This window comes from Pongo abelii, chromosome 21 (genome assembly GCF_028885655.2).
Source record: "Pongo abelii isolate AG06213 chromosome 21, NHGRI_mPonAbe1-v2.0_pri, whole genome shotgun sequence".
In the NCBI taxonomy this organism is placed as follows: domain Eukaryota; kingdom Metazoa; phylum Chordata; class Mammalia; order Primates; family Hominidae; genus Pongo; species Pongo abelii.
In genome coordinates, this window is record NC_072006.2 from 40,922,709 (window position 1) to 40,945,570 (window position 22,862).

The window sequence follows — 22,862 nt, forward strand, 5'->3', positions numbered from 1 at the left end:
CTCCTGACCTCAAGTGATTCACCTACCTAGGCCTCCCAAAGTGCTGGGATTACAGGTGTGAGCCACCATGCCCAGCCCTCCCTTTTTTTTTTTTTTGAGACAGAGTCTCACTGTCGCCCAGGCTGGAGTACAATGGCACGATCTCGGCTCACTGCAACCTCCGCCTCCCGGGTTCAAGCAATTCTCCTGCCTCAGCCTCCTGAGTAGCTGGAACTACAAGTGCACGCCGCCACGCCTGGCTAATTTTTTGTATTTTTAGTAGAGACAGGGTTTCACCGTGTTGCCCAGGCTGGTCGTGAACTCCTGAGCTCAGGCAATCTGCCCGCCTTGGCCTCCCAAAGTGCTGGGATTATAGGCGTGAGCCACCGTGCCCGGCACTCCCTTTTTGTTTATACACTCAAAACATAGACAAAGACAAGGGAAAGCTTTTAATTATGTGCAATTTTACAATACAGATTATAAACAAATAGAACAATGAATAGTAGTACTTACTCCTTTCTTGTCATGAATCCAGGATTTAGGAGGTCAACTCAATATTAAAAACTGAAGCACACTACAGACAACAGGACATAGGGAATGAGTGGTATTTCCTTCAAATTGAACATCTTGTGAAGTGACATATGTATCCCAATGATGCAAAAAATACTCAAAACTTTTTTCATTTTTTTACAATTTTTAATTTTTTTAAAGACAGTGTCTCACTCTGTCCCTCAGGCTGGAGTGCAGTGGCGCAATTAGAACTCACTGCAGCCTCAACCTCCTGGGCTCAAACAATCCTCCCACCTCAGCCTTCTGAGTAGCTAGCACTACAGGTGCACGCCACCACACCCAGCTAACTTTTTGTATTTTCTGTAGACAGGGTTTCACCTTATTTCTCAGGCTGGTCTTCAACTTCTGGGCTCAAGCAATCCACCCGCCTAAGTCTCCCAAAGTGCTAGGATTACAGGCGTGAGCCATTGCGCACAGCCTCAAAACTCTTCTACCTAAAATCACCTTCAGAGCCATGCTAGAAAATTAGTATCATTCCTTTACAACCAGAATCCAACTTGGCCACTAAAATGTTTCCTTAGACTTGGTCCTAAATGATTTTTGGATTGTTTCAAAACCTGAAAAACACCTTCACAGGATAAAGATAAAAGAATGGGCCACTGGATCTGAAGATCATTTCAAAAAAGAAGTTTGAACTTTCAAGCATTTTGCACATTCCTGGGAAAAATGTCTATACAATATTCATTTGGATGTACAAATTCCATCACTTTTTGAAAAAAGTCAAAGTGCTCTACAGTCAGTCCTGCCAGTTATCTTCAAAGTCAATGAGGAGAAATCACGCAGTCACCACGTGCTGGGGCACTCTTCCCATTCCTCTCCTCTTGGGCACCTTGTGGCAGAAACTCTCACAAAGTCACTGACAAGATCCAGATCCAGATCCATGTGTGGCAGGTGGGTTCTGTCGCTGAAGCTTCAACAGTTTTCGAGCTGGTGAGGGATCTAATTGTTGCATGCTTCTCTTCCCTGCAGAGAAAAGAGGCCAAAAAATAAATTTCAATTGAAATAACGAAACATTTATTGAAAACTTAATGTAGGGACACTGTGCCACACATGGAAGGGCATTACAAAGACAAATAAGAAAGTCTCTGGCCTCAAGGAGATGACAATTTGGTAAGAATGCCAGCCACAGCTGGGCATGGTGGCTCACGCCTGTAATCCCAGCACTTTGGGAGACCAAGGCGGGAGGATTCCTTGAGCCCAGGAGTTTCAGACTAGCCTGGGCAACACAGTAAGACCTTGTCTCTACAAAAAAAAAAAAAAAAAAAAAAAAAAAAATTAGCCTAGCATGGTCCTAGCATGATCCTCCAGCTACATGGGAGGCAAGAGGATCACCTGGGAGCCCAGAAAGTTGAGGCTGCAATGAGTCATGACTGCGCCCCTGTATTCCAGCCTGGGCAACAGAGCAAGACCCTGTCTAAAAAAAAAAAAAAAAAAAAAAAAAAAAAGGGGTGGCTCATGCCTGTAATCCCTGTAATCCCAACACTTTGGAAAGCCAAAGTGGGCAGATCACTTGCAGTCAGAAGTTCAAACCAGCCTGACCAACATGGTGAAACCCCATCTCTACTAAAAATACAAAAATTAGCCAGGCATGGTGGCACATGCCTGTAATCCCAGGTACTCAGGAGGCTGAGGTGGGTATCTTGAACTCAGGAGGTGGAGGCTGCAGTGAGCCAAGATCATGCCACTGCACTCTAGCCTGGGCAACAGAGCGAGACTGTCTCAAAAAAAAAAAAAAAAAAGAAGGCCAGCCACCATTACAATCACAATACAATGTGATCAATAAGAAGATGGAGGCTGGGCGCAGTGGCTCACGCCTGTAATCCTAGCACTTTGGGAGGCCGAGGCAGGTGGATCACCTGAAGTCAGGAGTTCGAGACCAGCCTGACTAACATGGAGAAACCCCGTCTCTGCTAAAAATATAAAATTAGCCGGGCATGGTGGAGCTTGCCTGTAATCCCAGCTACTCGGGAGGCCGAGGCAGAAGAATCACTTGAACCCGCGAAGCAGAGGTTGCAGTGAGCCAAGATAGCACCATTGCACTCCAGCCTGGGCAACAAGAGTGAAACTCCGTCTCAAAAAAAAAAAACCAAGATGCTCAGGTGCAGTGGCTCACACTTGTAATCCCAGCACTTTGGGAGGCTGAGGCGGGATGATCACTTGAACCCAGGAGTTGAAGACCAGCCTGGACAAACAGGGGGACCCCATCTCTACAAAAAAATTAAAAATTTAGCTGGGTGTGGTGGTGCACGCTTTTAGTCCCAGCTACTCTGGGAGCCTGAGGTGAAAGGACTGCTTGAGCCTATCAGGTTGAGGCTGCAGTGAGCTGTGCAGTCATTGCGCCATTCACTCCAACCTGGATGACAGAGCGAGAGTGAGACTTTGCCTCAAAAAAAAAAAAAAAAAAATAGAAGAAAGAAAATGAAGGTATGTATAGCCAATAATTTAGGGCTGGAAGGAGGTCAGGAAAAGCTAGGGAGGAGTAATGTCAGTGTCACTAGTGAATTCTTGAGAAATGAAGAGGGAAAAAGCAATGGGTGGGTATTTCTTAAGTCTTGGATTTACCAAAACAACAACATATTTCATGGGGATTTAATTGTCAGTCTACTGTGCTTCTGTAGAATTTACATCTAGAAATTTCCTATCAACTCTGAGTACCCATAACATACTATTTATTGTGGGGAGAAAAACAAATCACCTCATATAGGTCTTACCCTCTTGGACCATAGGCTTTGAAGGGCAGTCTGTATCCCAAAGGCTATCAGATAGAAAACAGCCCAAACTCTGGTCCCCTCAAGAGACAAGCTTACCGAGCTGTACTGACACCTTCTGGAAGCACTGGGTACTTTCATCCATAAAGGCCTGCAGCTGTTTCACTGATCCTTGCAGCTCATCCATCTGTAGAAAAAAGACAGCTGTGAGCTGTAAAGGTCCATGGCTTCTTGGATGTTCCTCAAACCCGACAAGCAAGCTCTTGCTCAGGAGCTCTAGGCTTGCTGTTCTTTCAGCCTGGAATGCTTATGCCAGATAATTCTGTTTGTTCCTCCAAAGTCACACCACATTCTTCTCCAGGCTGCTCTATGCTCCAGGAGGCTGACCCGTGTAACCTCTACCAACAGGATGCCTAAGTGGGAAGGAGCTGAACGAGTCATCTTGAGTTGGCTCAAGTCAGCTAACCATGTGACTTTCTCCCATTAGGTGCCACAGTAACTGCTACTCCCTCCTCCCTTTCAGTCCTAGGGGGAGTAAGAGCTCTGCTGCCTATAAGCCCCAGGTTACTCCACTAACCCTTGTGGTTCTCCAATACCCATACCTTTCTATTTTAGCCTTTTTGAAAATAAACTCTCCTTGAATTGTCCTTTCAAATGCCATCTGCTTGCTGTTAATACCTGGATTGACACAATACTACTCCCTCAAATGTCCTCATGGCGCATTTCCTTCAAGTCTGTTGAAATGGCACCTCAGAGGGGCCTTCAATAACCTTGCTATATAAAATAGCAACCCACCAACCTCCCTATACTGTCTGTCCCTCTTACCCTGCTTGCTATATAAAATAGCAACCCACCAACCTCCCTATACTGTCTGTCCCTCTTACCCTGCTTGCTATATAAAATAGCAACCCACCAACCTCCCTATACTGTCTGTCCCTCTTACCCTGCTTCATCAGCATTTACCACTATATATTTGTTTATTATTTTTTGATTGTCTCTCCATGTTTTCCCAAGGTAGAGCTGAATATACTTATTCAACTTACACTTATACATTTCTCCAGGTCTTTTAATTTCCAAGGATTACAAGGTGGCAAAGCTGGATAACTCAACTAAATAAACATGAGCCCACTTACCACCAACTCCATACAATCAAAGACTTTGCTCTGGTTCTGTAATATTTTCTGGTAGTCAGGTTTTGTATTAAGAACTTCATTCTGAGAAGACTCAAGATATGTCATAGGCTCCACTTTGACCTCAGTAATTTTGGCCTCAGTTGATCCTCTAAAAACAAAACAGAAGAGCTTTCGAGAGATTCTGTAATTATTTTCTGGAAGAGATACCAAAGATTATCCTATAAAGCTGAATCAGTATTCCTCCACTCTACGCTAGGTATAGGCTCTCTTCTTAACAGGAAGTTTTTTTTTTTTTTTTGAGACGGAGTCTCACTCTGTTGCCCAGGCTGGAGTGCAGTGGTACGGTCTCAGGTCTCGGCTCACTGCAACCTCTGCCTCCCAGGTTCAAGCGATTTTCCTGTCTCAGCCTCCTGAGTAGCTGGGATTTCAGGCACCTGCCACCATGCCCGGCTAATTTTTTGTATTTTTAGTAGAGACGGGGTTTCACCATGTTGGCCAGGCTGGTCTCGAACTCCTGAACTTGTGATCTGCCCGCTTCAGCCTCCCAAAGTGCTGGAATTACAGGCATAAGCCACCGCGCCTGGCCTTAACAAGAAGTTCTGAAACAATTGTCTAGTATTCATGTCTATACCTCCAGACTCCAGGAAATGCTGAAAGCTTCCAGTCAGTTGAATCCACTTAATAGTAAGGTCCATATACCAGAAGGACTATACTTGGGAGACAGTGAAGCCAAAGCTTACTATCCTAGTCAGTGTGTATAATTGTCTACCAAAACATGCTGGCCTACTTCAATTATCTAAAATAACTGAACAGGACTGAGAGTTCATGAAAACTGATGAACAACAACGTTAATAACAACAACTACTACAATTTACTGAGTGCTAAGTAGATGCCAGACATTACTGGGCACTTTACATTTAACCTAATTTGACACAATAACCCAATGAGGAAGGTACTAATATCATCCCCATTTTCAAATGAGGAACCTTAGGCTCATTCAAGACTGTGACTTGCCCAAGGTCACAAAACTATCGAACAGTTAGAGTCTGAACAGACAGTCTGCTTCTAGAACCATTCCTCTTAACCTACAAGCTTTGCCACAAAAGATTTTATCTGAAACTGGCATCTTACACATTATCTATCTTCATAAATAGAGTATGTAAGGGGTGAATAAAGTAACTGATAACCGTCATTACCTGGATTGGGGAAATTTTTCAAACCATGTTCCTCAAAGCCCCTCTCTACTGAGAGGCCACTTTTGTAATTAGGGTTTTGACTAACATTTTGTAGTTGGGATTCTAGCTGGTTCTATCTCGAAAAAAAGCTTAAAACCATGGTTTAAATGTTCAACTAAATCAAAATCTAGCATTTTCTGGCCAGGTGCCTTGGCTTACACCTGTAATCTCAACACATTGGGAGGCCAAGATGGGCAGATCACTTGAGGCCAAGAGTTCACGACCAGCCTGGCCAACATGGCGAAACCCTGTCTCTACTAAAAATACAAAAATTAGTGGAGTGTGGTGGAGCATGCCTGTAATCCCAGCTACTCGGGAGGCTGAGGCAGGAGAATCGCCTGAACCCGGGAGTTGGAGGCTGCAGTGAGCCGAGATCGTGCCACTGCATTCCAGCATGGGTGACAGAGCAAAAAAACAAACAAAAAAACACCCAGCCCAGCCTGGCCAACATGGTGAAATCCTGTCTCTACTAAAAATACAAAAATTAGCCAGGCATCATGGCACACATCTGTAGTCCCAGCTACTCAGGAGGCTGAGGCAGGAGAATTGCTTGAACCCGGGAGGCAGAGTGAGCTCAGATGGCGCCATGCACTCCAGCCTTGGCAACAGAGCGAGAGTCTGTCTCTGAAACAAAACAAAACAAAACAAAAAAACACCTAGCACTTTCCTACTTTTCCTCTACCTTCAAGACCCAAAGATACTCTCTTTCCTCAATCTTCCTCATCACCCACTTTCATGTCTTTCTGTCTCCAAGAAGGCCCTGGCCAAGGGCATCCCCCAAACCTGCAGCTCATAGGCCATGTGCTCACTGAAGCCCCTTGGTTACTGTTCTTGGCCCAGCCCCAGGCTGCCATGTACAATGCAGAGATGTGCCTGTCTCCCCCAGGATATGAAATGTTAGCCAAGGACACAGAACAGAAACAATTGTGTTCTTGGACTGAAAATAGTGACACCAACTCTTCCTTCCTCTCACTCACTTCCCATTTATGGTCAGAGAGTGCTAATACACACTACAGAATTTGATGAGCTTATTGGCCCATGAGAAAGGATTCATCTTTCAATTTGTGCTAACAGAACTGAAATAAACACCAGTCAAACTCCATGAGATTTTTAAAGACAGTTTTTACAGTTCATAGATCTAACCTGGACAATATCTCTTCAGCCTCCTGCTGGTAGTGAAGCAAGAGCTGATCCCAAGTCTGACGTTCTAAAGAAAACCTGTAAGAATCAGGAAAAAAAATTCAGTTAATTTTTATAATCTTATCCTGAATCACTCACAGTAACAATAAGTATGTGAGGTGTACAATCTGGATGTCAAATGTGAGTTGAAAGGTCATTACAGGGTTAGAAAGCCTGACCAATTCAGAGGATATTTAATCATATCAAACCTGACTTCTTGAAGTCAAATTAATATTTGTATTCTCTAGACTCCATTCTATGAAATTGATCATTAGTAGAGTCCATAAAAATCTCAATATGCAGCCTTCTAACTTCTAGTATTGGTGCACTAATACTGACTCTCCAAATACAATGCTTACTATTCATTTTTTCCAAGTTAGTTAATTTCCCCAGATGGGAGAACGAATTTAGATTCTCTAACAAAGGTTAACTTACTTTGTTATGTATTCCTTCATCTCAGCCACAGATGCTTCCAGAGAAAAATCTGATGCTTTTCTGGAAAACAGACATGATTATGACATAAATCTTTCAAGAAATATTTGCTTTAATATAATCGCTTATAAATTATTTATTTATTTATTTGAGACGGAGTTTCCCTCTTGTTGCCCAGGCTGGAGTGCAATGGCACAATCTTGGCTTTCTGCAACCTCTGCCTCCCTGGTTCAACAGATCCTCCTGCCTTAGCCTCCAGAGTAGCTGGAATTATAGGCATGTGCCACCACGCCCGGCTAATTTTGTCTTTTCAGTAGAGATGGGGTTTCTCCATGTTGGTCAGGCTGGTCTCAAACTCCCGACCTCAGGTGATCCACCCGCCTCAACCCCCCAAAGTGCTGGGATTACAGGAATGAGCAACAGCACCCAGCTATTTATTTATTTTTGAGATGGAGTCTCGCTGTGTTGCCCAGGCTGGAGTACAGTGGCATAATCTCGGTTTGCTGCAACCTCCGCCTCCCGGGTTCAAATGATTTTCCTGCCTCAGCCTCCAGACTAGCTGGGACTACAGGCGCCCACGACCATCTCCAGCTAATTTTTGTATTTTTAGTAGAGACGGGGTTTCACTATGTTGGCCAGGCTGGTCTCAAACTCCCGACCTCATGATCCACCCACCTCAGCCTCCCAAAGTGCTGGGATTACAGGCGTGAGCCACCAACGCCCGGCCAAAAGTCCTAATTCAATCATAATTTAGGACAGAAGGGGAACTGCTCTTACCCATTTGAATCTTCAAAACATTTTTGTAGAGTTCCATCAGTTTCCAGTCCGTCTGCAAAATGTTTCAATTCTTCAGAAAGAGAAGATGCTAGACAGCACAAATTTACGTGTCATAAAATAAAGAAAATATACGTTTTCATAGTGAGATGCTGACAAAGGTATATTAAGGTAGTCTCAGCTCTAGGTACTGTTACATGTTGGTCCTCAAGCCCACCCAAAAGTGTGGAGTTAAGTATGTAGAAAGATTTTATCTTTTTTTTCTGGTAGGTATAGGTAAAATGAAAGACAACTCATTTTTATCTATTTATTTACACAGACTCTCGCTGTGTCACCTAGGCTGGAGTGCAGTGGTGTGATCTCAGCTCACTGCAACCTCCACCTCCTGGGCTCAAGCAATATAACCCCTGCCTCAGCCTCCCTATTTGCTGGGAATATAGGCAGCACCACCATGCCCAGCTAATTTTTGTATTTTCTGTAGAAATGGGGTTTTACCATGTTGCCTAGGCTGGTCTCCAGCTCCTGGGCTCAAGCGATTCGCCTGCCTCAGCCTCCCAAAGTCCTGGGATTGTAGGCGTAAGCCACTGTGCCCAGCCTTTATGACATTTATGATAAATGTTTCTATAAATGAACTGTGAAAAAGCAGTTTAAAAGGTATATCTGAGGCTGGGTGGGGTGGCTCACACCTGTAATCCCAGCACTTTGGGAGGCCAAGGCAGGCAGATCACTTGAGGTCAGGAGTTCGAGACCAGCCAGGCCAACATGATGAAACCCTGTCTCTACTAAAAATACAAAAATATAGCTGGGCGTGGTGGTACACGCCTGTAATCCCGGCTACTCGGGAGGCTGAGGCAGGGGAATCGCTTGAACCTGAGAGGCAGAGGTTGCAGTGAGCTGAGACGGTGCCACTGCACACCAGCCTGGGCGAGAATGAGACTCTGTCTCAAAAAAAAAAAAAAAAAAAAAAAGTCAGGTAATAGGCAAGAGGGTAATAAGAAAGATGGAGGCAAATAAAAAATTATGGGCATAGCCGGGCATAGTGCTTGTAGTTCCAGCTACTTAGGAGGCTAAGGCAGGAGGACTGCTTGAGCCCAGCACAGCTTGAGCAACATAGTGAAACCCCATCTCTTTATTAGAAAAAGAAAACCAGGCTGGGCGCAGTGGCTGATGCCTATAATCCCAGCACTTTGGGAGGCCAAGGCGGGCAGATCACGAGGTCAAGAGATCAACACCATCCTGGCCAACATAGTGAAACCCCATCTCTACTAAAAATACAAAAATTAGCTGGGCGTGGTGGCGTGTGCCTGTTGTCCCAGCTACTCAGGAGGCTGAGGCAGGAGAATCACTTGAACCTGGGAGGCAGAGGTTGCAGTGAGCCGAGACTGCACCACTGCACTCCAGCCTGGCAACAGAGCAAAACTCCGTCTCAAAAAAAAAAAAAAAGAAAGACAGAAAGAAAGAAAACCAAAAAGGCCAGGCACAGTGCCTCACTGCTATAATCCCAGAACTTTGGGATGCTGAGGTGAGAGTTTCACTTGAGCCCAGGAGTTCAAGACCAGCCTGAGCAACACAGCAAGACCCCATGTCTACAAAAAATTTTGTTTTAGAAAGTTAGCTGGGTGTGGTGGCACATGCCTATAGTTCCAGCTACTTGGGAGGCTGAGGAAGGAGAAATGCTTGTGCCTAGGAGATCAAGGCTGCAGTTAACTGTGATCACGCCAGTGCACTCCAGCCTGGGCAACAGAGCGAGATCCTGTCTCAAAAAAAATAAATAAATAAATTATGGGCGTAAGGTTAAAAACAGGCCTCTGCTAGACTTGAAGAGTCCACTACTACATTCAGGTGAAGAATGCTAAGGGGAAAGGCTATGTCAATTAGTTATCAGGATAATCCTAGCATATCTACTTTAATTAAGGTGATGGTACAATTCTGAGATAAACAATTTTAACTGGCAAGTAAGCCCAAGTTCATGTATTTTCTAGATCTTTTAAGTGGGTAAACTTGAGTATTTCTGACCCTGGATAAGTGTATATTTACACTATTAGCAGAATAGGTACTTCCTAGAAGGTTGAATCATTAGTAATTTATAATTTATTTAACAGACAACTAGCTAACTTCCTCGTAATATAAAGAGTTCCTACCAATCAATGTAAAAGAGCCACCATCCTAAGTTTTAAAAATGAACATGAGGCTGAGCCATGGTGGCTCGCGCCTATAATCCCAACACTTTGGGAAGCTGAGGTGGGTGAATCACCTGAGGTCAGGAGTTCGAGACCAGCCTGGCCAACATGGCGAAACCCTGTCTCTACTAGAAATACAAAATTAGCCAGGCATGGTGGTGCATGCCTGTAATCCCAGCTACTCCAGAGGCCAAGGCAGAAGACTTGCTTGAACCCAGGAGGTGGAGGTTGCAGTGAGCCAAGATCGCACCACTGCACTCCACCCTAGGAGACAGAGTGAGAATCCATCTCAAAAAAAAAAAAAAAAAAAAAAAGAAAGTACAAATGGCTCTAAAAATATGAAAAAAGAAAAAATGCTTATCTTCTTCAAAAGAAAAAGGAACACAGATTAAAACTACAAAATATCTTCTATCACCTATCAAATAGTAAGAAAATCTAAAAGGCTTTTTTGTTGGTGACAGTGTAAGAAAACAAGTCCCTGCATGTATTGCTGGTGAGAGAATAAATTGATATCACTTGTCTGGGAAGCAATCTGGTAATTCCCATAATTTCATTTGAACTAGTTAATTCCAATTCTAAGAATTTATCTTCTTTTTACTTGCATACGTGCCAAAAGGCTTGTGTTAAAAAAAAAAAAAAAAAAAAAAAAAAAAAAAAAGGCCAGACGCGGTGGCTCATACCTGTAATCCCAGCACTTTGGGAGGCCGAGGTGGGCGGATCACCTGAGGTCGGGAGTTCGAGACCAGCCTGACCAACATGGGGAAACCCCGTCTCTACTAAAGATACAAAATTAGCCCGGCGTGGTGGCACATGCCTGAAATCCCAGGTGCTAGGGAGGCTGAGGAAGGAGAATCGCTTGAACCTGGGAGGCAGAGGTTGCAGTGAGCCAAGATCGCGCCATTGCACTCCAACCTGGGCAACAAGGTGGCTCACGCCTGTAATCCTAGCACTTTGGAAGGCGGAGGCGGGCGGGTCACGAGGTCAGGAGATTGAGACCACGGTGAAACCCCGGCTCTACAAAAAATACAAAAAATTAGCCGGGCGCAGTGGCGGACGCCTGTAGTCCCAGCTACTCAGGAGGCTGAGGCAGGAGAATGGCATGAACCCGGGAGGTGGAGCTTGCAGTGAGCTGAGATCACGCCAATGCACTCTAGCCTGGGCGACACAGTGAGACTCCGTCTCAAAAAAAAAAAAAAAAAAAAAAAAAAAATTCATTACATTATTTACTGTAGTAGCAAAAGACCGAAAAAAAAAACCAAAAACAAAAACAAAAAAAACCAACCCTTAAAGCCTATTAGTAAAGAACTAGTTAAATCCAGGCTGGGCACAGTGGCTTGTGCCTGTAATCCCAGCACTTTAGGAGGCCAAGGCGGGCAGATCACCTAAGGTCAGGAATTAGAAACCAGCCTGGCCAACATGGCGAAACCCTGTCTCCACTAAGTACACAAAAAATTAACTGGGCGCGGTGGTGGGTGCCTGTAATCCCAGCTACTCAGGAGGCTGAGGCAGGAGAATCGCTTGAACCCAAGAGGCAGAGGTTGCAGTTAAGCCAAGATTGTGCCACTGTATTCCAGCCTGGGTGACAGAGCGTGACTCCATCTCAAAAAAAAAAAAAGCAATAAATATTTCTGCAAGGATACACAAGAAACTGGTGGCCATAGCTACCTTTGGGGAGAGGAACTGAGACTGGGGGTCAGAGTGGAAGGGAAGATTATTTTCCACTTTCACACCTCCTTAGCTTCATAAGCATGTATTCCTGCAATTTAAAAAAAGTAGGGGGCTGGGCACAGTGGCTCATGCCTGTAATCCCAGCACTTTGGGAGGCCAAGGTGGGCAGATCACTGAGGTCAGGAGTTCAAGACCAGCCTGGCCAACATGGTGAAATCTCTTCCCTACTAAAAATACAAAAATTAGCCAGGTGTGGTGGCTTCCAGCTACTCGGGAGGCTCAGGCAGGAGAATTGCTTGAACCCAGGAGGCAGAGGCTGCAGTGAGCCAAGATCAGCCTACTGCACTCCAGTCTGGGCAACAGAGTGAGACTCTGTCTAAAAAAAAAAGGTGGGGGAGCTAGTTTTATAAGGCAGCAGCTTCTGTAAATGGGGATGCTGTGAGCAAAGCTTTGACTGCCCAGGGTCAAAGCTCACTTATGTTAGCAACTTACCTTTGGCTCTAAAACTTTCAAGACTGAAGCCCTTAGTGTCCCTTAGGAAAGGTTCAAGTTTCTGAATAGAGAACTAAATAAAGAAAAGCATTTTTAGTACAACCACCAAAAATTTCCAGACCAGTCCTAAATTTATGTCACTTTATGATGTTTAATAAATATGAAACTAAATACTAAATATGATTTAATTTTTACACATAAGACTTTTCACAGAAACAAATAAATAGATAAGGGGGAAAAAAAAAAACCAAACTGTTGACCAGGCAGTGGCTTACGTCTGTAATCCCAGCACTTTGGGAGGCCGAGACAGGTGGATAATAAGGTCAGGAGATGGAGCCCATCCTGGCCAACATGGTGAAACCCCGTCTCTACTAAAAATACAAAAAAAATTAGCGGGGCATGGTGGCGCGTGCCTGTAGTCCCAGCTACTCGGGAGGCTGAGGCGGGAGAATCGCTTGAACCTGGGAGGCGGAGGTTGCAGTGAGCCGAGATTGTGCCACTGCACTCCAGCCTGGTGACAGAGCGAGACTCCGTCTCAAAAAAACAAAAAAAAACAAACAAACAAAGAAAAAACAAAAAACCCTTTGTTGCTTGGACTACAGATTTTGACTTTCGGTTCAGGAAACAAAAAAGGTTATTTAATTCATACAAATTACCTGCTTATCTAAACTGATGTAAGTACCTGGTAGCCACATAATACACAATACACCTTAAAAAAAAGGCTGGGTGCAGCGGCTCACACCTGTAATCCTAGCACTTTGGGAGGCCGAGGTGGGTGGACTGCCTGAGCTCAGGCGTTCAAGACCAGCCTGGGCAACATAGTGAAACCCCGTCTCTACTAAAATACAAAAAATTAAGGGCTGGATGCGGTGGCTCATGCCTGTAATCCCAGCACTTTGGGAGGCCGAGGCAGGCGGATCAGGAGGTCAGGAGATCGAGACAATTCTGGCCAACACAGTGAAACCCTGTCTCTACTAAAAGTACAAAAATTAGCAGGGTGTGGTGGCATGTGCCTGTAGTCCCAGCTACTCAGGAGGCTGAGGCAAGAGAATCACTTGAACCTGGGAGGCAGAGGTTGCAGTGAGTCAAGATCATACCACTGCACTCCAGCCTGGGCGACAGAGTCAGACTCCATCTAAAAATAAAAGATTGTCACAATAGCAGTTAACAAACACCAAAACCATTTCCTAGTTATAAGAACCTCACCTGGAAACTGGAAAGCAGGAGACAGCCAAGCCGTTTGCTTTCTGCTAAATCGACACTGATAGACCGGCTGAGCTCTAACATAAAACATAGCCACATTTAAGGAGCTGGATAGTTACACAGTCAGCAACTAACAAAACTGAAAAATGTCCTCCCTCTTGATAAATCCAACTTAAGGCAAGAACAGCCTTCTTTAGTTAAAGACAGAATTCTAATTTTTGCAGGATCACTGAGGAATGAAGTTTACCCATTTGTGCATCTAAACTTAAAAAAAAAAAAGTTATAAGAATCTTTGTATTGGGCAGGTACGGTGGCTCATGTCTATAGTCCCAACACTGGGGCCGAGGCATGGAATCACTTGAGACCACGAGCCGGAGACCAGTCTGGACAACATGGTGAAATCCCGTCTCTACTAAAAATAGAAGAATTAGCCAGGAGTGGTGGCATGCGCCTGTAATCCCAGCTACTCCAGAGGCTGAGGCACGAGAATCAAAAGGGCTCAGGAGGCGGAGGCTGCAGTGAGCCGAGAGGTTGCAGTAGCTGGGATTACAGGCATGCACCACCACACCCAGGAAATTTTTTGTCTTTTTAGTAGAGACAGGGTTTCCCCATGTTGGCCAGGCTGGTCTTGAACTCCTGGCCTCAAGTGATCTGCCTGCCTTGGCCTTCCAAAGTGCTGGGATTACAGGTGTGAGCCACCGTGCCTGGCCACATCTGAGCTTTTTTATAGGACAGGCACTGCAATGTGCTTTAAACACTTTGTACTGAATACTATCAGAAGAGTACTATTATAAACTTCCATTTTACAAATGGGAAAACTGCAGCTCTGAGGGGAAATGACTTGTTTGAGGCCAGAAACTGGAAATTGGTGGAGCCAGAATTCAAACCCAAGTCTGTCACCAATATCTGTGTTTTTCCCTCTATTACCACACTGCCTCTCTATAATGACCTAATAATAGTATTAATAGCTAACATTTGTTGAACACTTACTATATAAAAAGCATTTTATGAAATGCTATATACATATTTCATTAAACCTTGAGGCAAGTATCCTATGAATTCCATTCAGATAACAGATAATGACACAGGCACAAAGTAATAGGTAACTTGCCCAAGGTCATACAGTGAGTTATTAGACTGAATTGGGTGAGCATTTTACATAATTATGCGACTGAATCCCTAACCAATCGCAAGATGTAGATACTGTTTTTTAAAATTATGTCCACTTGGAAACAATTATTAGGAATTTTGCTTTGTGAATTACGAGAGCTACATGTCTTTTTGCCCTCTAGCTTCAGCTGGTTGTGTTTTTAAAGTTTTCATCTCTTAATTGTCACTGCTGTTAGTCAAGAAAAACAGGATACTTTCTGCCTATAACCAAGGAAACCTGACAGGTTGCCAGAAATAACCAGGCAATAACTAATCTTATTACACTGATGCTTTTCTGTTTAAGTCTAAATACTCTGGCATAGAGCTAAAGGTAGGGCTAATCTTGGGATGCACTGATGTTTTCTCAGCACATCTAGGGACTAAAGTACATGGGCCTTGTGGCAGCAATTTTCTGATGTGCTAAGTGGCTGTCTTTACCCAGATTTCCTTCTGTGCATCAGACCACTTGGAAATGGGATGATACCTTAAAACTAATCACAGTAGCTTAACATTTCAGGGCTTACTATGTGCCAAGTACTGTGTTATGTAAGATAGGTACCATTTCACCTCCAAGTTGCTGATGAGGACCTTAAGACAAAGGAGGTTAAGTAAGTTACTCAACATCACAGAGCTAGTATAGTCTTCCTGAAATATGCAAGCTTTTCCACGTTATGTTCTGTACTTTGATGCTAAGATATAGTTACTATTGTAAATTCACACAAAATGACACAAATCACATTCTGTATAGCATCCCTAAAAACTAAGTTTTTCACTCTAGATATACACACACACACACACACAGAGAGAGAGAGAAAGAAAGCAAGGCGGGGGTGGGTGGGGTGCAGGGAGGGAGGAGTGAAGAGAGAGGGGATAGGGAAAAAGAGACAAAGTTTTTTAGAGACAGGGGTCTTACTTTGTCACCCAGGATAGATTGAGTGGCACAATCATAGCTCACTGCTGCCTTGAATTCCTGGGCCCAAGTGATCCTCTTGCCTCAGCCTCTCTCCAGTAGCTGGGACTACAGGTACGTGCCACCATGCCCTACTATTTTTTTAAAAACTTTTTGTAGAGATGGGGTCTTGCCATCTTGCCTAGGTTGTCCTCAAACTCCTGGACTCAAGCAATCCTCCTGCCTCCCAAAGTGCTGGGATTATAGGTATGAGGCACTGTGCCTGGCCCACTCTAGATATTTGTATGTGCATCTTCCCTCTGAGGTATTTCCAGTTATAAAGGCTAAAATCAGGTATCAACCCAACTATCTTCTGCTCCACTTTAGGGCATGAGAGAGAAAACCACAGAAAGAAATCTTTAACGTCTCTCACCCTAGCAGAGGTGAGTATTGAACAATTAGAAATTTATTTGTGGCAGCTAATAATATAATATAAGTAGTAAGCCAGGTGCAGTGGCTCACGCCTGTAGTCCCAGCTACTTGGGAGGCTGAAGTGGGAGGATTGCTTGAGCCCAGAAGTTCAAGTCCAGCCTAGACAAAACAGCAACATCCTGTCTCTTAAAAAGAAATAGCAGTAATACTGAACATTTACTAGGTGTTTGACATCAGTACTTATAAAGTAGCAAGTCATGTCTATTCTCCCACACTTTCTGCCATACCTCACTGTCTCTTATCTGAGCTGGAACCTGTCTCTTATCTGAGCTGGAATCTCACTGTCTTGTGTACACAGCACCCCACCTGTGATGCCCTGGTGAATGGGATGCAGCGACTTCCGCCGGTTCGTTTCTTTCATACTTGCTCGCCGCCAGGATTGCCTCCTGTCTTGATAACTGGCAGATTGTTCTTGAGGGGACAAATGAAGGGACTTCGACTGAAGTCTTTCCTGGTGGCTGAGATCACAATTTCCCCCTTTTTTAGGGCTAGAGCCGAGGTGAATTCTTTCCTCTGAAACGCCTTGATTCATCTCCAGGGAGGCAGATGTTTTAGCAAACACTTCCACAGGACTGAGACTTGATTCCAATTGATGATCATGAGTCTTAGACATCACTGGTCCTTTTTCTAGCATTTGTTATAAAAAAGTCAAAATACAAAATCAAGCCCGCCACAACTATTTGTGCAAAAAAGTTGAAAAAGTAAATGTATGCCCCTAGATCGTGGAAACATAAAGAAAGCATCTCTACAAATAATGAGTATGTGATTCCAAATCCACCAGGAGCCAGGAAAGATTTGGGTATAGCTCAGAAGCCTGAATCCAAGGTAAGAGGTACTGAATTTCACTACAATACTTACCATCTATGATCTCTGATCTAGTCACTGATGTCATCCTAGGTGGTAAACTCTGAAAATAGGAAAATGAAGTGATCTGTTCTTCACATGTCAGCTGCAGTCTCAGTGGGGCTTTACAGCCCCAGAATAGGCTGTGTGCTTTCCAGCCTCTCCGAGCTTCCCTTATACACCTCCCTGACAGAGAATATCAGCAGGGGCTGTCACCTCCTCTTCTGAATTTCTATACACTTTATTGCTAGAAATATTCAAATCTCCCGGAACACATACTCTACCTTACTTCCCAGTTACTTTGTGTTTAACTAGTCCCTAATTCCATTGATGACATTATGGTCTACCTGGTCTTCCAAACTAGAAAAACCACATCATCCATTACTTCTAATTCTTAGTTCTCCAGATCCAAAGTCCTAACTGTTCTATGAACAGTCTCTAAATCTTTTCTCCATTCTCACTGTTACTAGTTTATTTATTATTTTGAGACAGGGTCTTGCTCTGTTGCCCAGGCTGCAGTGCAGTGGCGCAATCTTGGCTCACTGCAACCTCCTCCTCCCCAGTTCAGGTGATTCTCCTGCTTCAGCCTCCTGAGTAGCTGGGATTACAGGCGTGCACCACCATACATGGCTAATTTTTGCATTTTTAGTAGAGATGGGGTTTCCCCATGTTGGTCAGGCTGGTCTCAAACTCCTGGCCTCAAGTGATCCACCAAACTCCTGGCCTCAAGTGATCCAAAGTCCTGGGATTACAGGCATGAGCCACCACGCCCAGCCTCACTGTTACTAGTTTAGTTCAGGTCTCATAATTTCTGGTCTCTCTCACTATCTTAACAGTCTCTCCACTAGTTTTTCTACCTCCAACGGCCCCTCTCCAGTCTATTCTTTGTTTCTGTTTTTTTTTTGAGGTGGAATCTCACTCTGTCACCCAGGCTGGAGTGCAGTGGCGCAGTCTCGGCTCACTGCAACTTCCACCTCCCAGGTTCAAGCGATTCTCCTGCCTCAGCTTCCTGAGTAGCTGGGATTACAGGTGCCTGCCACCACACCCGGCTAATTTTTGTATTTTTAGTAGCGATGGGGTTTCCCCATATCGGCCAGGCTGGTCTCGAACTCTTGACCTCAGGTGATCCGCCCGGCCTCGGCCTGCCAAAGTGCTGGGATTACAGGCCTGAGCCACCGCGCCCGGCCCAGTCTATTCTTCAGACAGTTGCCGGGACTTTTCCAAAGTGTACTCAACACCTCAGGTAAACTAGTCCCAATTTACCCATTCCTGCTCTCTCTCCTCCCAGTCCTATTCCCTGTACTACTTCTGAATCTTTGCACATATCTGTCCTTCTACCTGTTAAACTTATTCATCCTTCCCAACCTGGCTCAAATATGAAGCTTTCACATCACTTATCTTTGGCAGAGTTGGTGGTTATGCCCCTTGGCCTTCGTGGCTATAAAATCTGTTTACATGTCTGTCTCCCCAGCCAGGCTGTATTTGTATTCCTAGTGCCTGTCATGAACAACTGACTGGAAGGCAGGGATGTCACCTAGGCATCTCTTCATCGTCCCCTCCCTCCCAGCAGAAATCTGTCTGTAGGGGGTGCTAAGTAAAAAGATATGAATATATGCAGAGGGACAAAAAGGAAAAGATAACAAGGAGGGCTCGGTCAAGGATCCGAATCCCCCACGGTCCTTATGACTGTATCACACAGATCCAGGCTTGGATAATAACGACTGTATCACACAGATCCAGGCTTAGAAAAGCAACAACCGTCAACTGTTAAACGCTTATTCTATGCTAGGACCTGTGCTATGTAAGCGCTTTACTTGCATCGTTATTCCACTTAATCCTTTCCACAACTCCGTAAGCACCATTAACTCCACTTTGCAGACAGGGGAACTGAGGTTCAGAGGGGCAAAAAGCCTGGCCCAAGCTTGTGACACAGCCAGCCTGGGGACACAGGGGCAATTCGAACCCCAGCCCTCTGCCCAGTCCTCACTCCTGTTTCTGGAGCCTAGACCCCTGGCACGGCAGATGTCTCTAATGGGGTCGGTAAGGGGGACTGCCCTCGGGTTTCATTTCACCCGGGAGGAGGTCGCAGCGCCCCCGGGGCCCCCCAGTGTCCACGGTCGGGGCCGGGGCTGCGGCGGGTCGAGCTGGGCCGAGGGGTACGACGCCGAAGACATTAGTGCGGCGGCGGGCGGGGCCACATCAGAGGACAAGTCTGTGACTTCCTGACCTCAGGGCGACGCCCGTCCAGTCCGGAACCTCCGTACCTGAAACACAAGGCCACGGGTCGCTCTCCACAGCCCCAGGTCACTCCTGGATGCCTTACGCCCCCGCAGCCGATCCTCCCTGGTCAGGGTGAAGCGTTCTCCACCTTCTACGTCACGGTCACCGCCTCCGAAACTCCCGCCAACCAAGGGCGCATGCGCGGCCGTCAGTTTCTCGGGCGCGCGCGCGCAGAACGCCTGCCTCCGACGACGCGCGTGCGTACACCGCCGTCCGCCGCGCATGCGTATACCGCCGTCCAACGCTCCTGCCAGCTCCGCTCCTCTAGTCCAAGTCGTTTAGGTCCTGTCCGGCCACGTCACCACCTCCCCGCAACACCCCGCCGGGGAGTCCCTTTCCGGGACCCGCCACACTATCGTGTCCTTTTGCACCCGACGGCCCCAGAGCCCATCTAAGATAGGGGAAACAAAGGCCCCGAGAGATTCTTGGCGGAGGAATACAGCGCCTCAAAGGGAATCTGATGCCCTGTCCCCGTCGCTAGGCTCTGGTTCCCTCTCCCTTTATCTCCTTAACTCCCAAAATGTGGACCGTGACTCTCCCCAGGGTGGACTAGAACTCTGAGCTCAGTTTGCCTCACAGTCTATCCCACTCCTGCTCTAGGACTTTTTCTCTCTCATTTCCAGGCCACTTCCCCAAACGGCTGCTTTACTTGCTTGGTGTAGGGGGGCCTGCCCTCGGGTTTCATTTCACCCGGGAGGAGGTCGCAGCGCCCCCAAGTCGTCGCAGTGTCCACGGTCGGGGCCAGGGGGTGCGGCAGGTCGGGCTGGGCCTAGGGTAGGACGGGGACAGGGCATCAGATGCCCTTTGAGGCGCTGTATTCCCAGGCGCTGTTCCCTCTGCCTGGGAAGGCTTTCCCTGCTTTTCCTAGCGACATCCTCCAATTTTTTTGTATTTTGAGACGGAGTCTCCCTCTGTCGCCCAGGCTGGAGTGCAATGGCGCGATCTCGGCTCCCTGCAACCTCCGCCTCCCGGGTTCGGGTTCAAGCGATTCTCCTGCCTCAGCTTCCCGAGTAGCTGGGATTACAGGCGCCCACCACCACGCCTGGCTAATTTTTGTGTTTTTAGTAGAGACAGGGTTTTGCCATGTTGGCCAGGCTGGTCGTGAACTCCTGACCTCAGGTGATCCACCCACCTCGGCCTCCCAAAGAGCTGGGATTACAGGCATGAGCCACTGCGCCCGGCCACATCCTCCAATTTTAAGCCTCAGCTAAGGAATGATTGATTTCTCTCCAAGCCTTCTCTCTGGCCTTAGGCTGAATACCAACTGTCCTTTCTGTGCTCCCAGGAGCCCAACCTGTTCCTGCTCCACTATCCCATGCTGGCCTAGGAGGCTCCAGAGAGTGGGCTGCTTCCTCAGCACCCAGCACGACGCCACCAAAATGTCCCCTTGGATGTGCACAGTCCTTTCTTTCACAGGGAAACTTCCAAATATTGAATTATAAGCAGCCCACAAAGTCCAAAAGAGGGGTTGGAGAGAGGCAGCTGGAGCTGACCGTGGTCATCCTTCCATAGCAGTTGTGGTCCTTGGAAAAGTTTTCTGGTGGGAGACAAAAATCTGCCTTCCTGAAATTTCCACCCTGTGGTTCCAGCCTGCTGGCTGCAGCAGCCATTCTGAAAGCAGAGATTTGCCCTTGGCTCCCTGAATATCACTTTCTGGGGTTGAGAGGTACCCAGTTCTTTTATGCTTGCCCGCCTCTTAAACTCCTCTCTGTCAATGTGCCAGGAAGAGAACTCACTGTTCCTTCCCAGCTAGGGCTGGCCATCCTGGGGCACAATGAGAAAATGATTTCATGGAATCCAGTCCCAAATACATCTTCTACATCGTTTCCCTACTTTGAATTGTTGCATGGCTCCCTCCTGTCCGCAGGAGGCACACATTTTTTTTCCCTATAAGGCAGTATGTCATTAGGCTGGGTGTGGTGGCTCACGCCTCTAATCCCAGCAGTTTGGGAGGCCGAGGCCTGTGGATCACTTGAGGTTCAGGAGTTTGAGACCAGCTTGGCCAACACAGCAAAACCCTGTCTCTACTAAAAATACAAAAATTAGCTGGGTGTGGTGGTATGCACCTGTAATCCCCGTTACTCGAGAGGCTGAAGCAGGAGAATCACTTGAACCTGGGAGGCCACGGCTGCGGTGAGCTGAGAACATGCCACTGTACTCCAGTCTGAGCAACAGAACAAGACTTCATCTCAAAAAAAAAAAAAAAAGAAAAGAAAAGAAAAGAAAAGGAAAAAGAAAAAAGGCACTGTGCGATCTGACCCAGCCTCTTCTTTCAGTTCCTCAGTAGTTCTGCTCTGCTGTCTTTCTACGAGGCTTTCACACATGCTATTCCCTCTCCCTGGAACCACTTCCCCTCAGTCTCCTGCCTACAACACACCACCATGGCGTTCATCTGGTCAACATCTCAATCTTAGGTGTCATTCAGATGTCCTTTCCTCTGTGAAGCCTTTCTTGTTTCCTCTGGGCTGGCTGAGCACCCTGGGCTCCCCCTGCCATTGACATTTGATTTCATATCTTCCAGGCCCATCCATTGTATCCTCAATACCTAGCACATGCCTGGCTGTTATTAGCCCCTCATAGAAGAGATCTATGAAAGTATCATGTAGCCAACTTCTAAGATGGCCCCCAATGATCCCTGCTTCCTGGTGTTCATGCCCTCGTGTAGTCCCCTCCCACGCTGAAGAATGCTGGTCTATATAACCAATTAGATATTGCAGACGTTATAGTCTGTGACTTTCTTTTTTTTTTTTTTTGAGACGGAGTTTTGCTCTTGTTGCCCAGGCTAGAGTGCAATGGCGCGATCTTGGTTCACAGCAACTTCCACCTCCTGGGGTTCAAGAGATTCTCCTGCCTCAGCCTCCCGAGTAGCTGGGATTACAGGCATGCACCACCACACCCAGCTAATTGTGTATTTTTAGTAGAGACGGGGTTTCTCTATGTTGGTCAGGCTGATCTCGAACTCCCGACCTCAGGTGATCTGCCCGCCTCGGCCTCCCAAAGTGCTAGGATTACAAGCGTGAGCCACTGCGCCTGGCCTAGTCTGTGAGTTTCAATGCTTAGCTATAAGAGACATTGTGACTTCTTCCCTGCTCTCTCATAGATCACATGCTGTGAAGGAAGCCAGCCGCCATGTTGTGAAGGCATGCAAGCAGCCTACAGAGGTCCACATGGTGAGGAACTGAGGCCTCCTGCAAACAGCCAGCAATGACTTGCCAGGCATAAGTAGCTACTTTGCAAATGGGTCTTCCAGCTCGTCAGGCATTCAAATGACTGTAGCCTGACTGACAACTGACTGCAACCTCCTGAGACCTTGAATCAGAACTGCCCAGCTCCCAAATTCCTGACCCATAACATCTGTGGGGTATAATAAATGTTTTGGAATAATTAATTACACTTCAATAGACAATTGACACACACCTAAAAGTGTCTTTTTTTTCATAAAATTGTTAAAGTCTTTTGTAGAAAAGTTCAATTCTATTTTTCTTCTTTTTGAAGACTGCATTTGTTTCTCAGTGGTCATATCACACTGTGTGGGAGACGCTGAAGTATCAGCAGGCAGCAGCCAGAACACCTGGTGACCCCTCCCAAGTGACTCCAAACCAGCCAGCTGGCTGTGGCACTCCCTGGGCTCCCCACTTCCCAGGCAGCTGGGAGTG

General features: G+C 46.2%; 1 protein-coding gene and 1 long non-coding RNA gene across 4 annotated transcripts; one reads left to right on the top strand and one right to left on the bottom strand.

Moving 5' to 3' along the window:
* Nucleotides 1-413: 413 nt before the first annotated feature.
* On the bottom strand, nt 414-19,371 carry DSN1 (DSN1 component of MIS12 kinetochore complex). 3 transcript variants are annotated; one of them, XM_024239104.3, is made up of 11 exons: nt 19,191-19,371; nt 16,942-16,990; nt 16,390-16,710; nt 13,557-13,630; nt 12,351-12,423; nt 8,014-8,101; nt 7,240-7,299; nt 6,769-6,843; nt 4,391-4,538; nt 3,357-3,444; nt 414-1,512 (listed from the first exon to the last, which is right to left on the bottom strand). In XM_024239104.3, exons 2-11 carry the CDS (start codon nt 16,973-16,975, stop codon nt 1,403-1,405), a joined length of 1,071 nt encoding a protein of 356 aa, XP_024094872.2. In that variant the 5' UTR covers nt 16,976-16,990; nt 19,191-19,371; the 3' UTR covers nt 414-1,402. The 3 variants fall into 3 exon arrangements, with proteins under 3 accessions (XP_024094872.2, XP_002830317.3, XP_024094873.2); XM_002830271.5 differs by lacking the exon at nt 16,390-16,710 and having other exon boundaries at nt 19,191-19,339; XM_024239105.3 differs by lacking the exon at nt 16,942-16,990 and having other exon boundaries at nt 19,191-19,313.
* Nucleotides 19,372-19,392: 21 nt separating this feature from the next.
* LOC129052223 (uncharacterized) lies at nt 19,393-22,622 on the top strand. Its single transcript, XR_008517147.1, has 3 exons — nt 19,393-19,488; nt 20,492-20,872; nt 22,307-22,622. It is a non-coding gene; the product is annotated as an uncharacterized LOC129052223 (long non-coding RNA).
* The last annotated feature ends 240 nt before the right edge of the window (nt 22,623-22,862 follow it).

Coding starts and splice junctions, on each gene's coding strand:
- DSN1 (XM_024239104.3), bottom strand. CDS start 16,975: ATGACATCAGTGACTAGATCAGAGATCATAGATG. Junction 16,711..16,941: donor TAGATCAGAGATCATAGATG/GTAAGTATTGTA, acceptor AACAAATGCTAG/AAAAAGGACCAGTGATGTCT. Junction 4,539..6,768: donor GCTGAAGAGATATTGTCCAG/GTTAGATCTATG, acceptor TTTTGTTTTTAG/AGGATCAACTGAGGCCAAAA.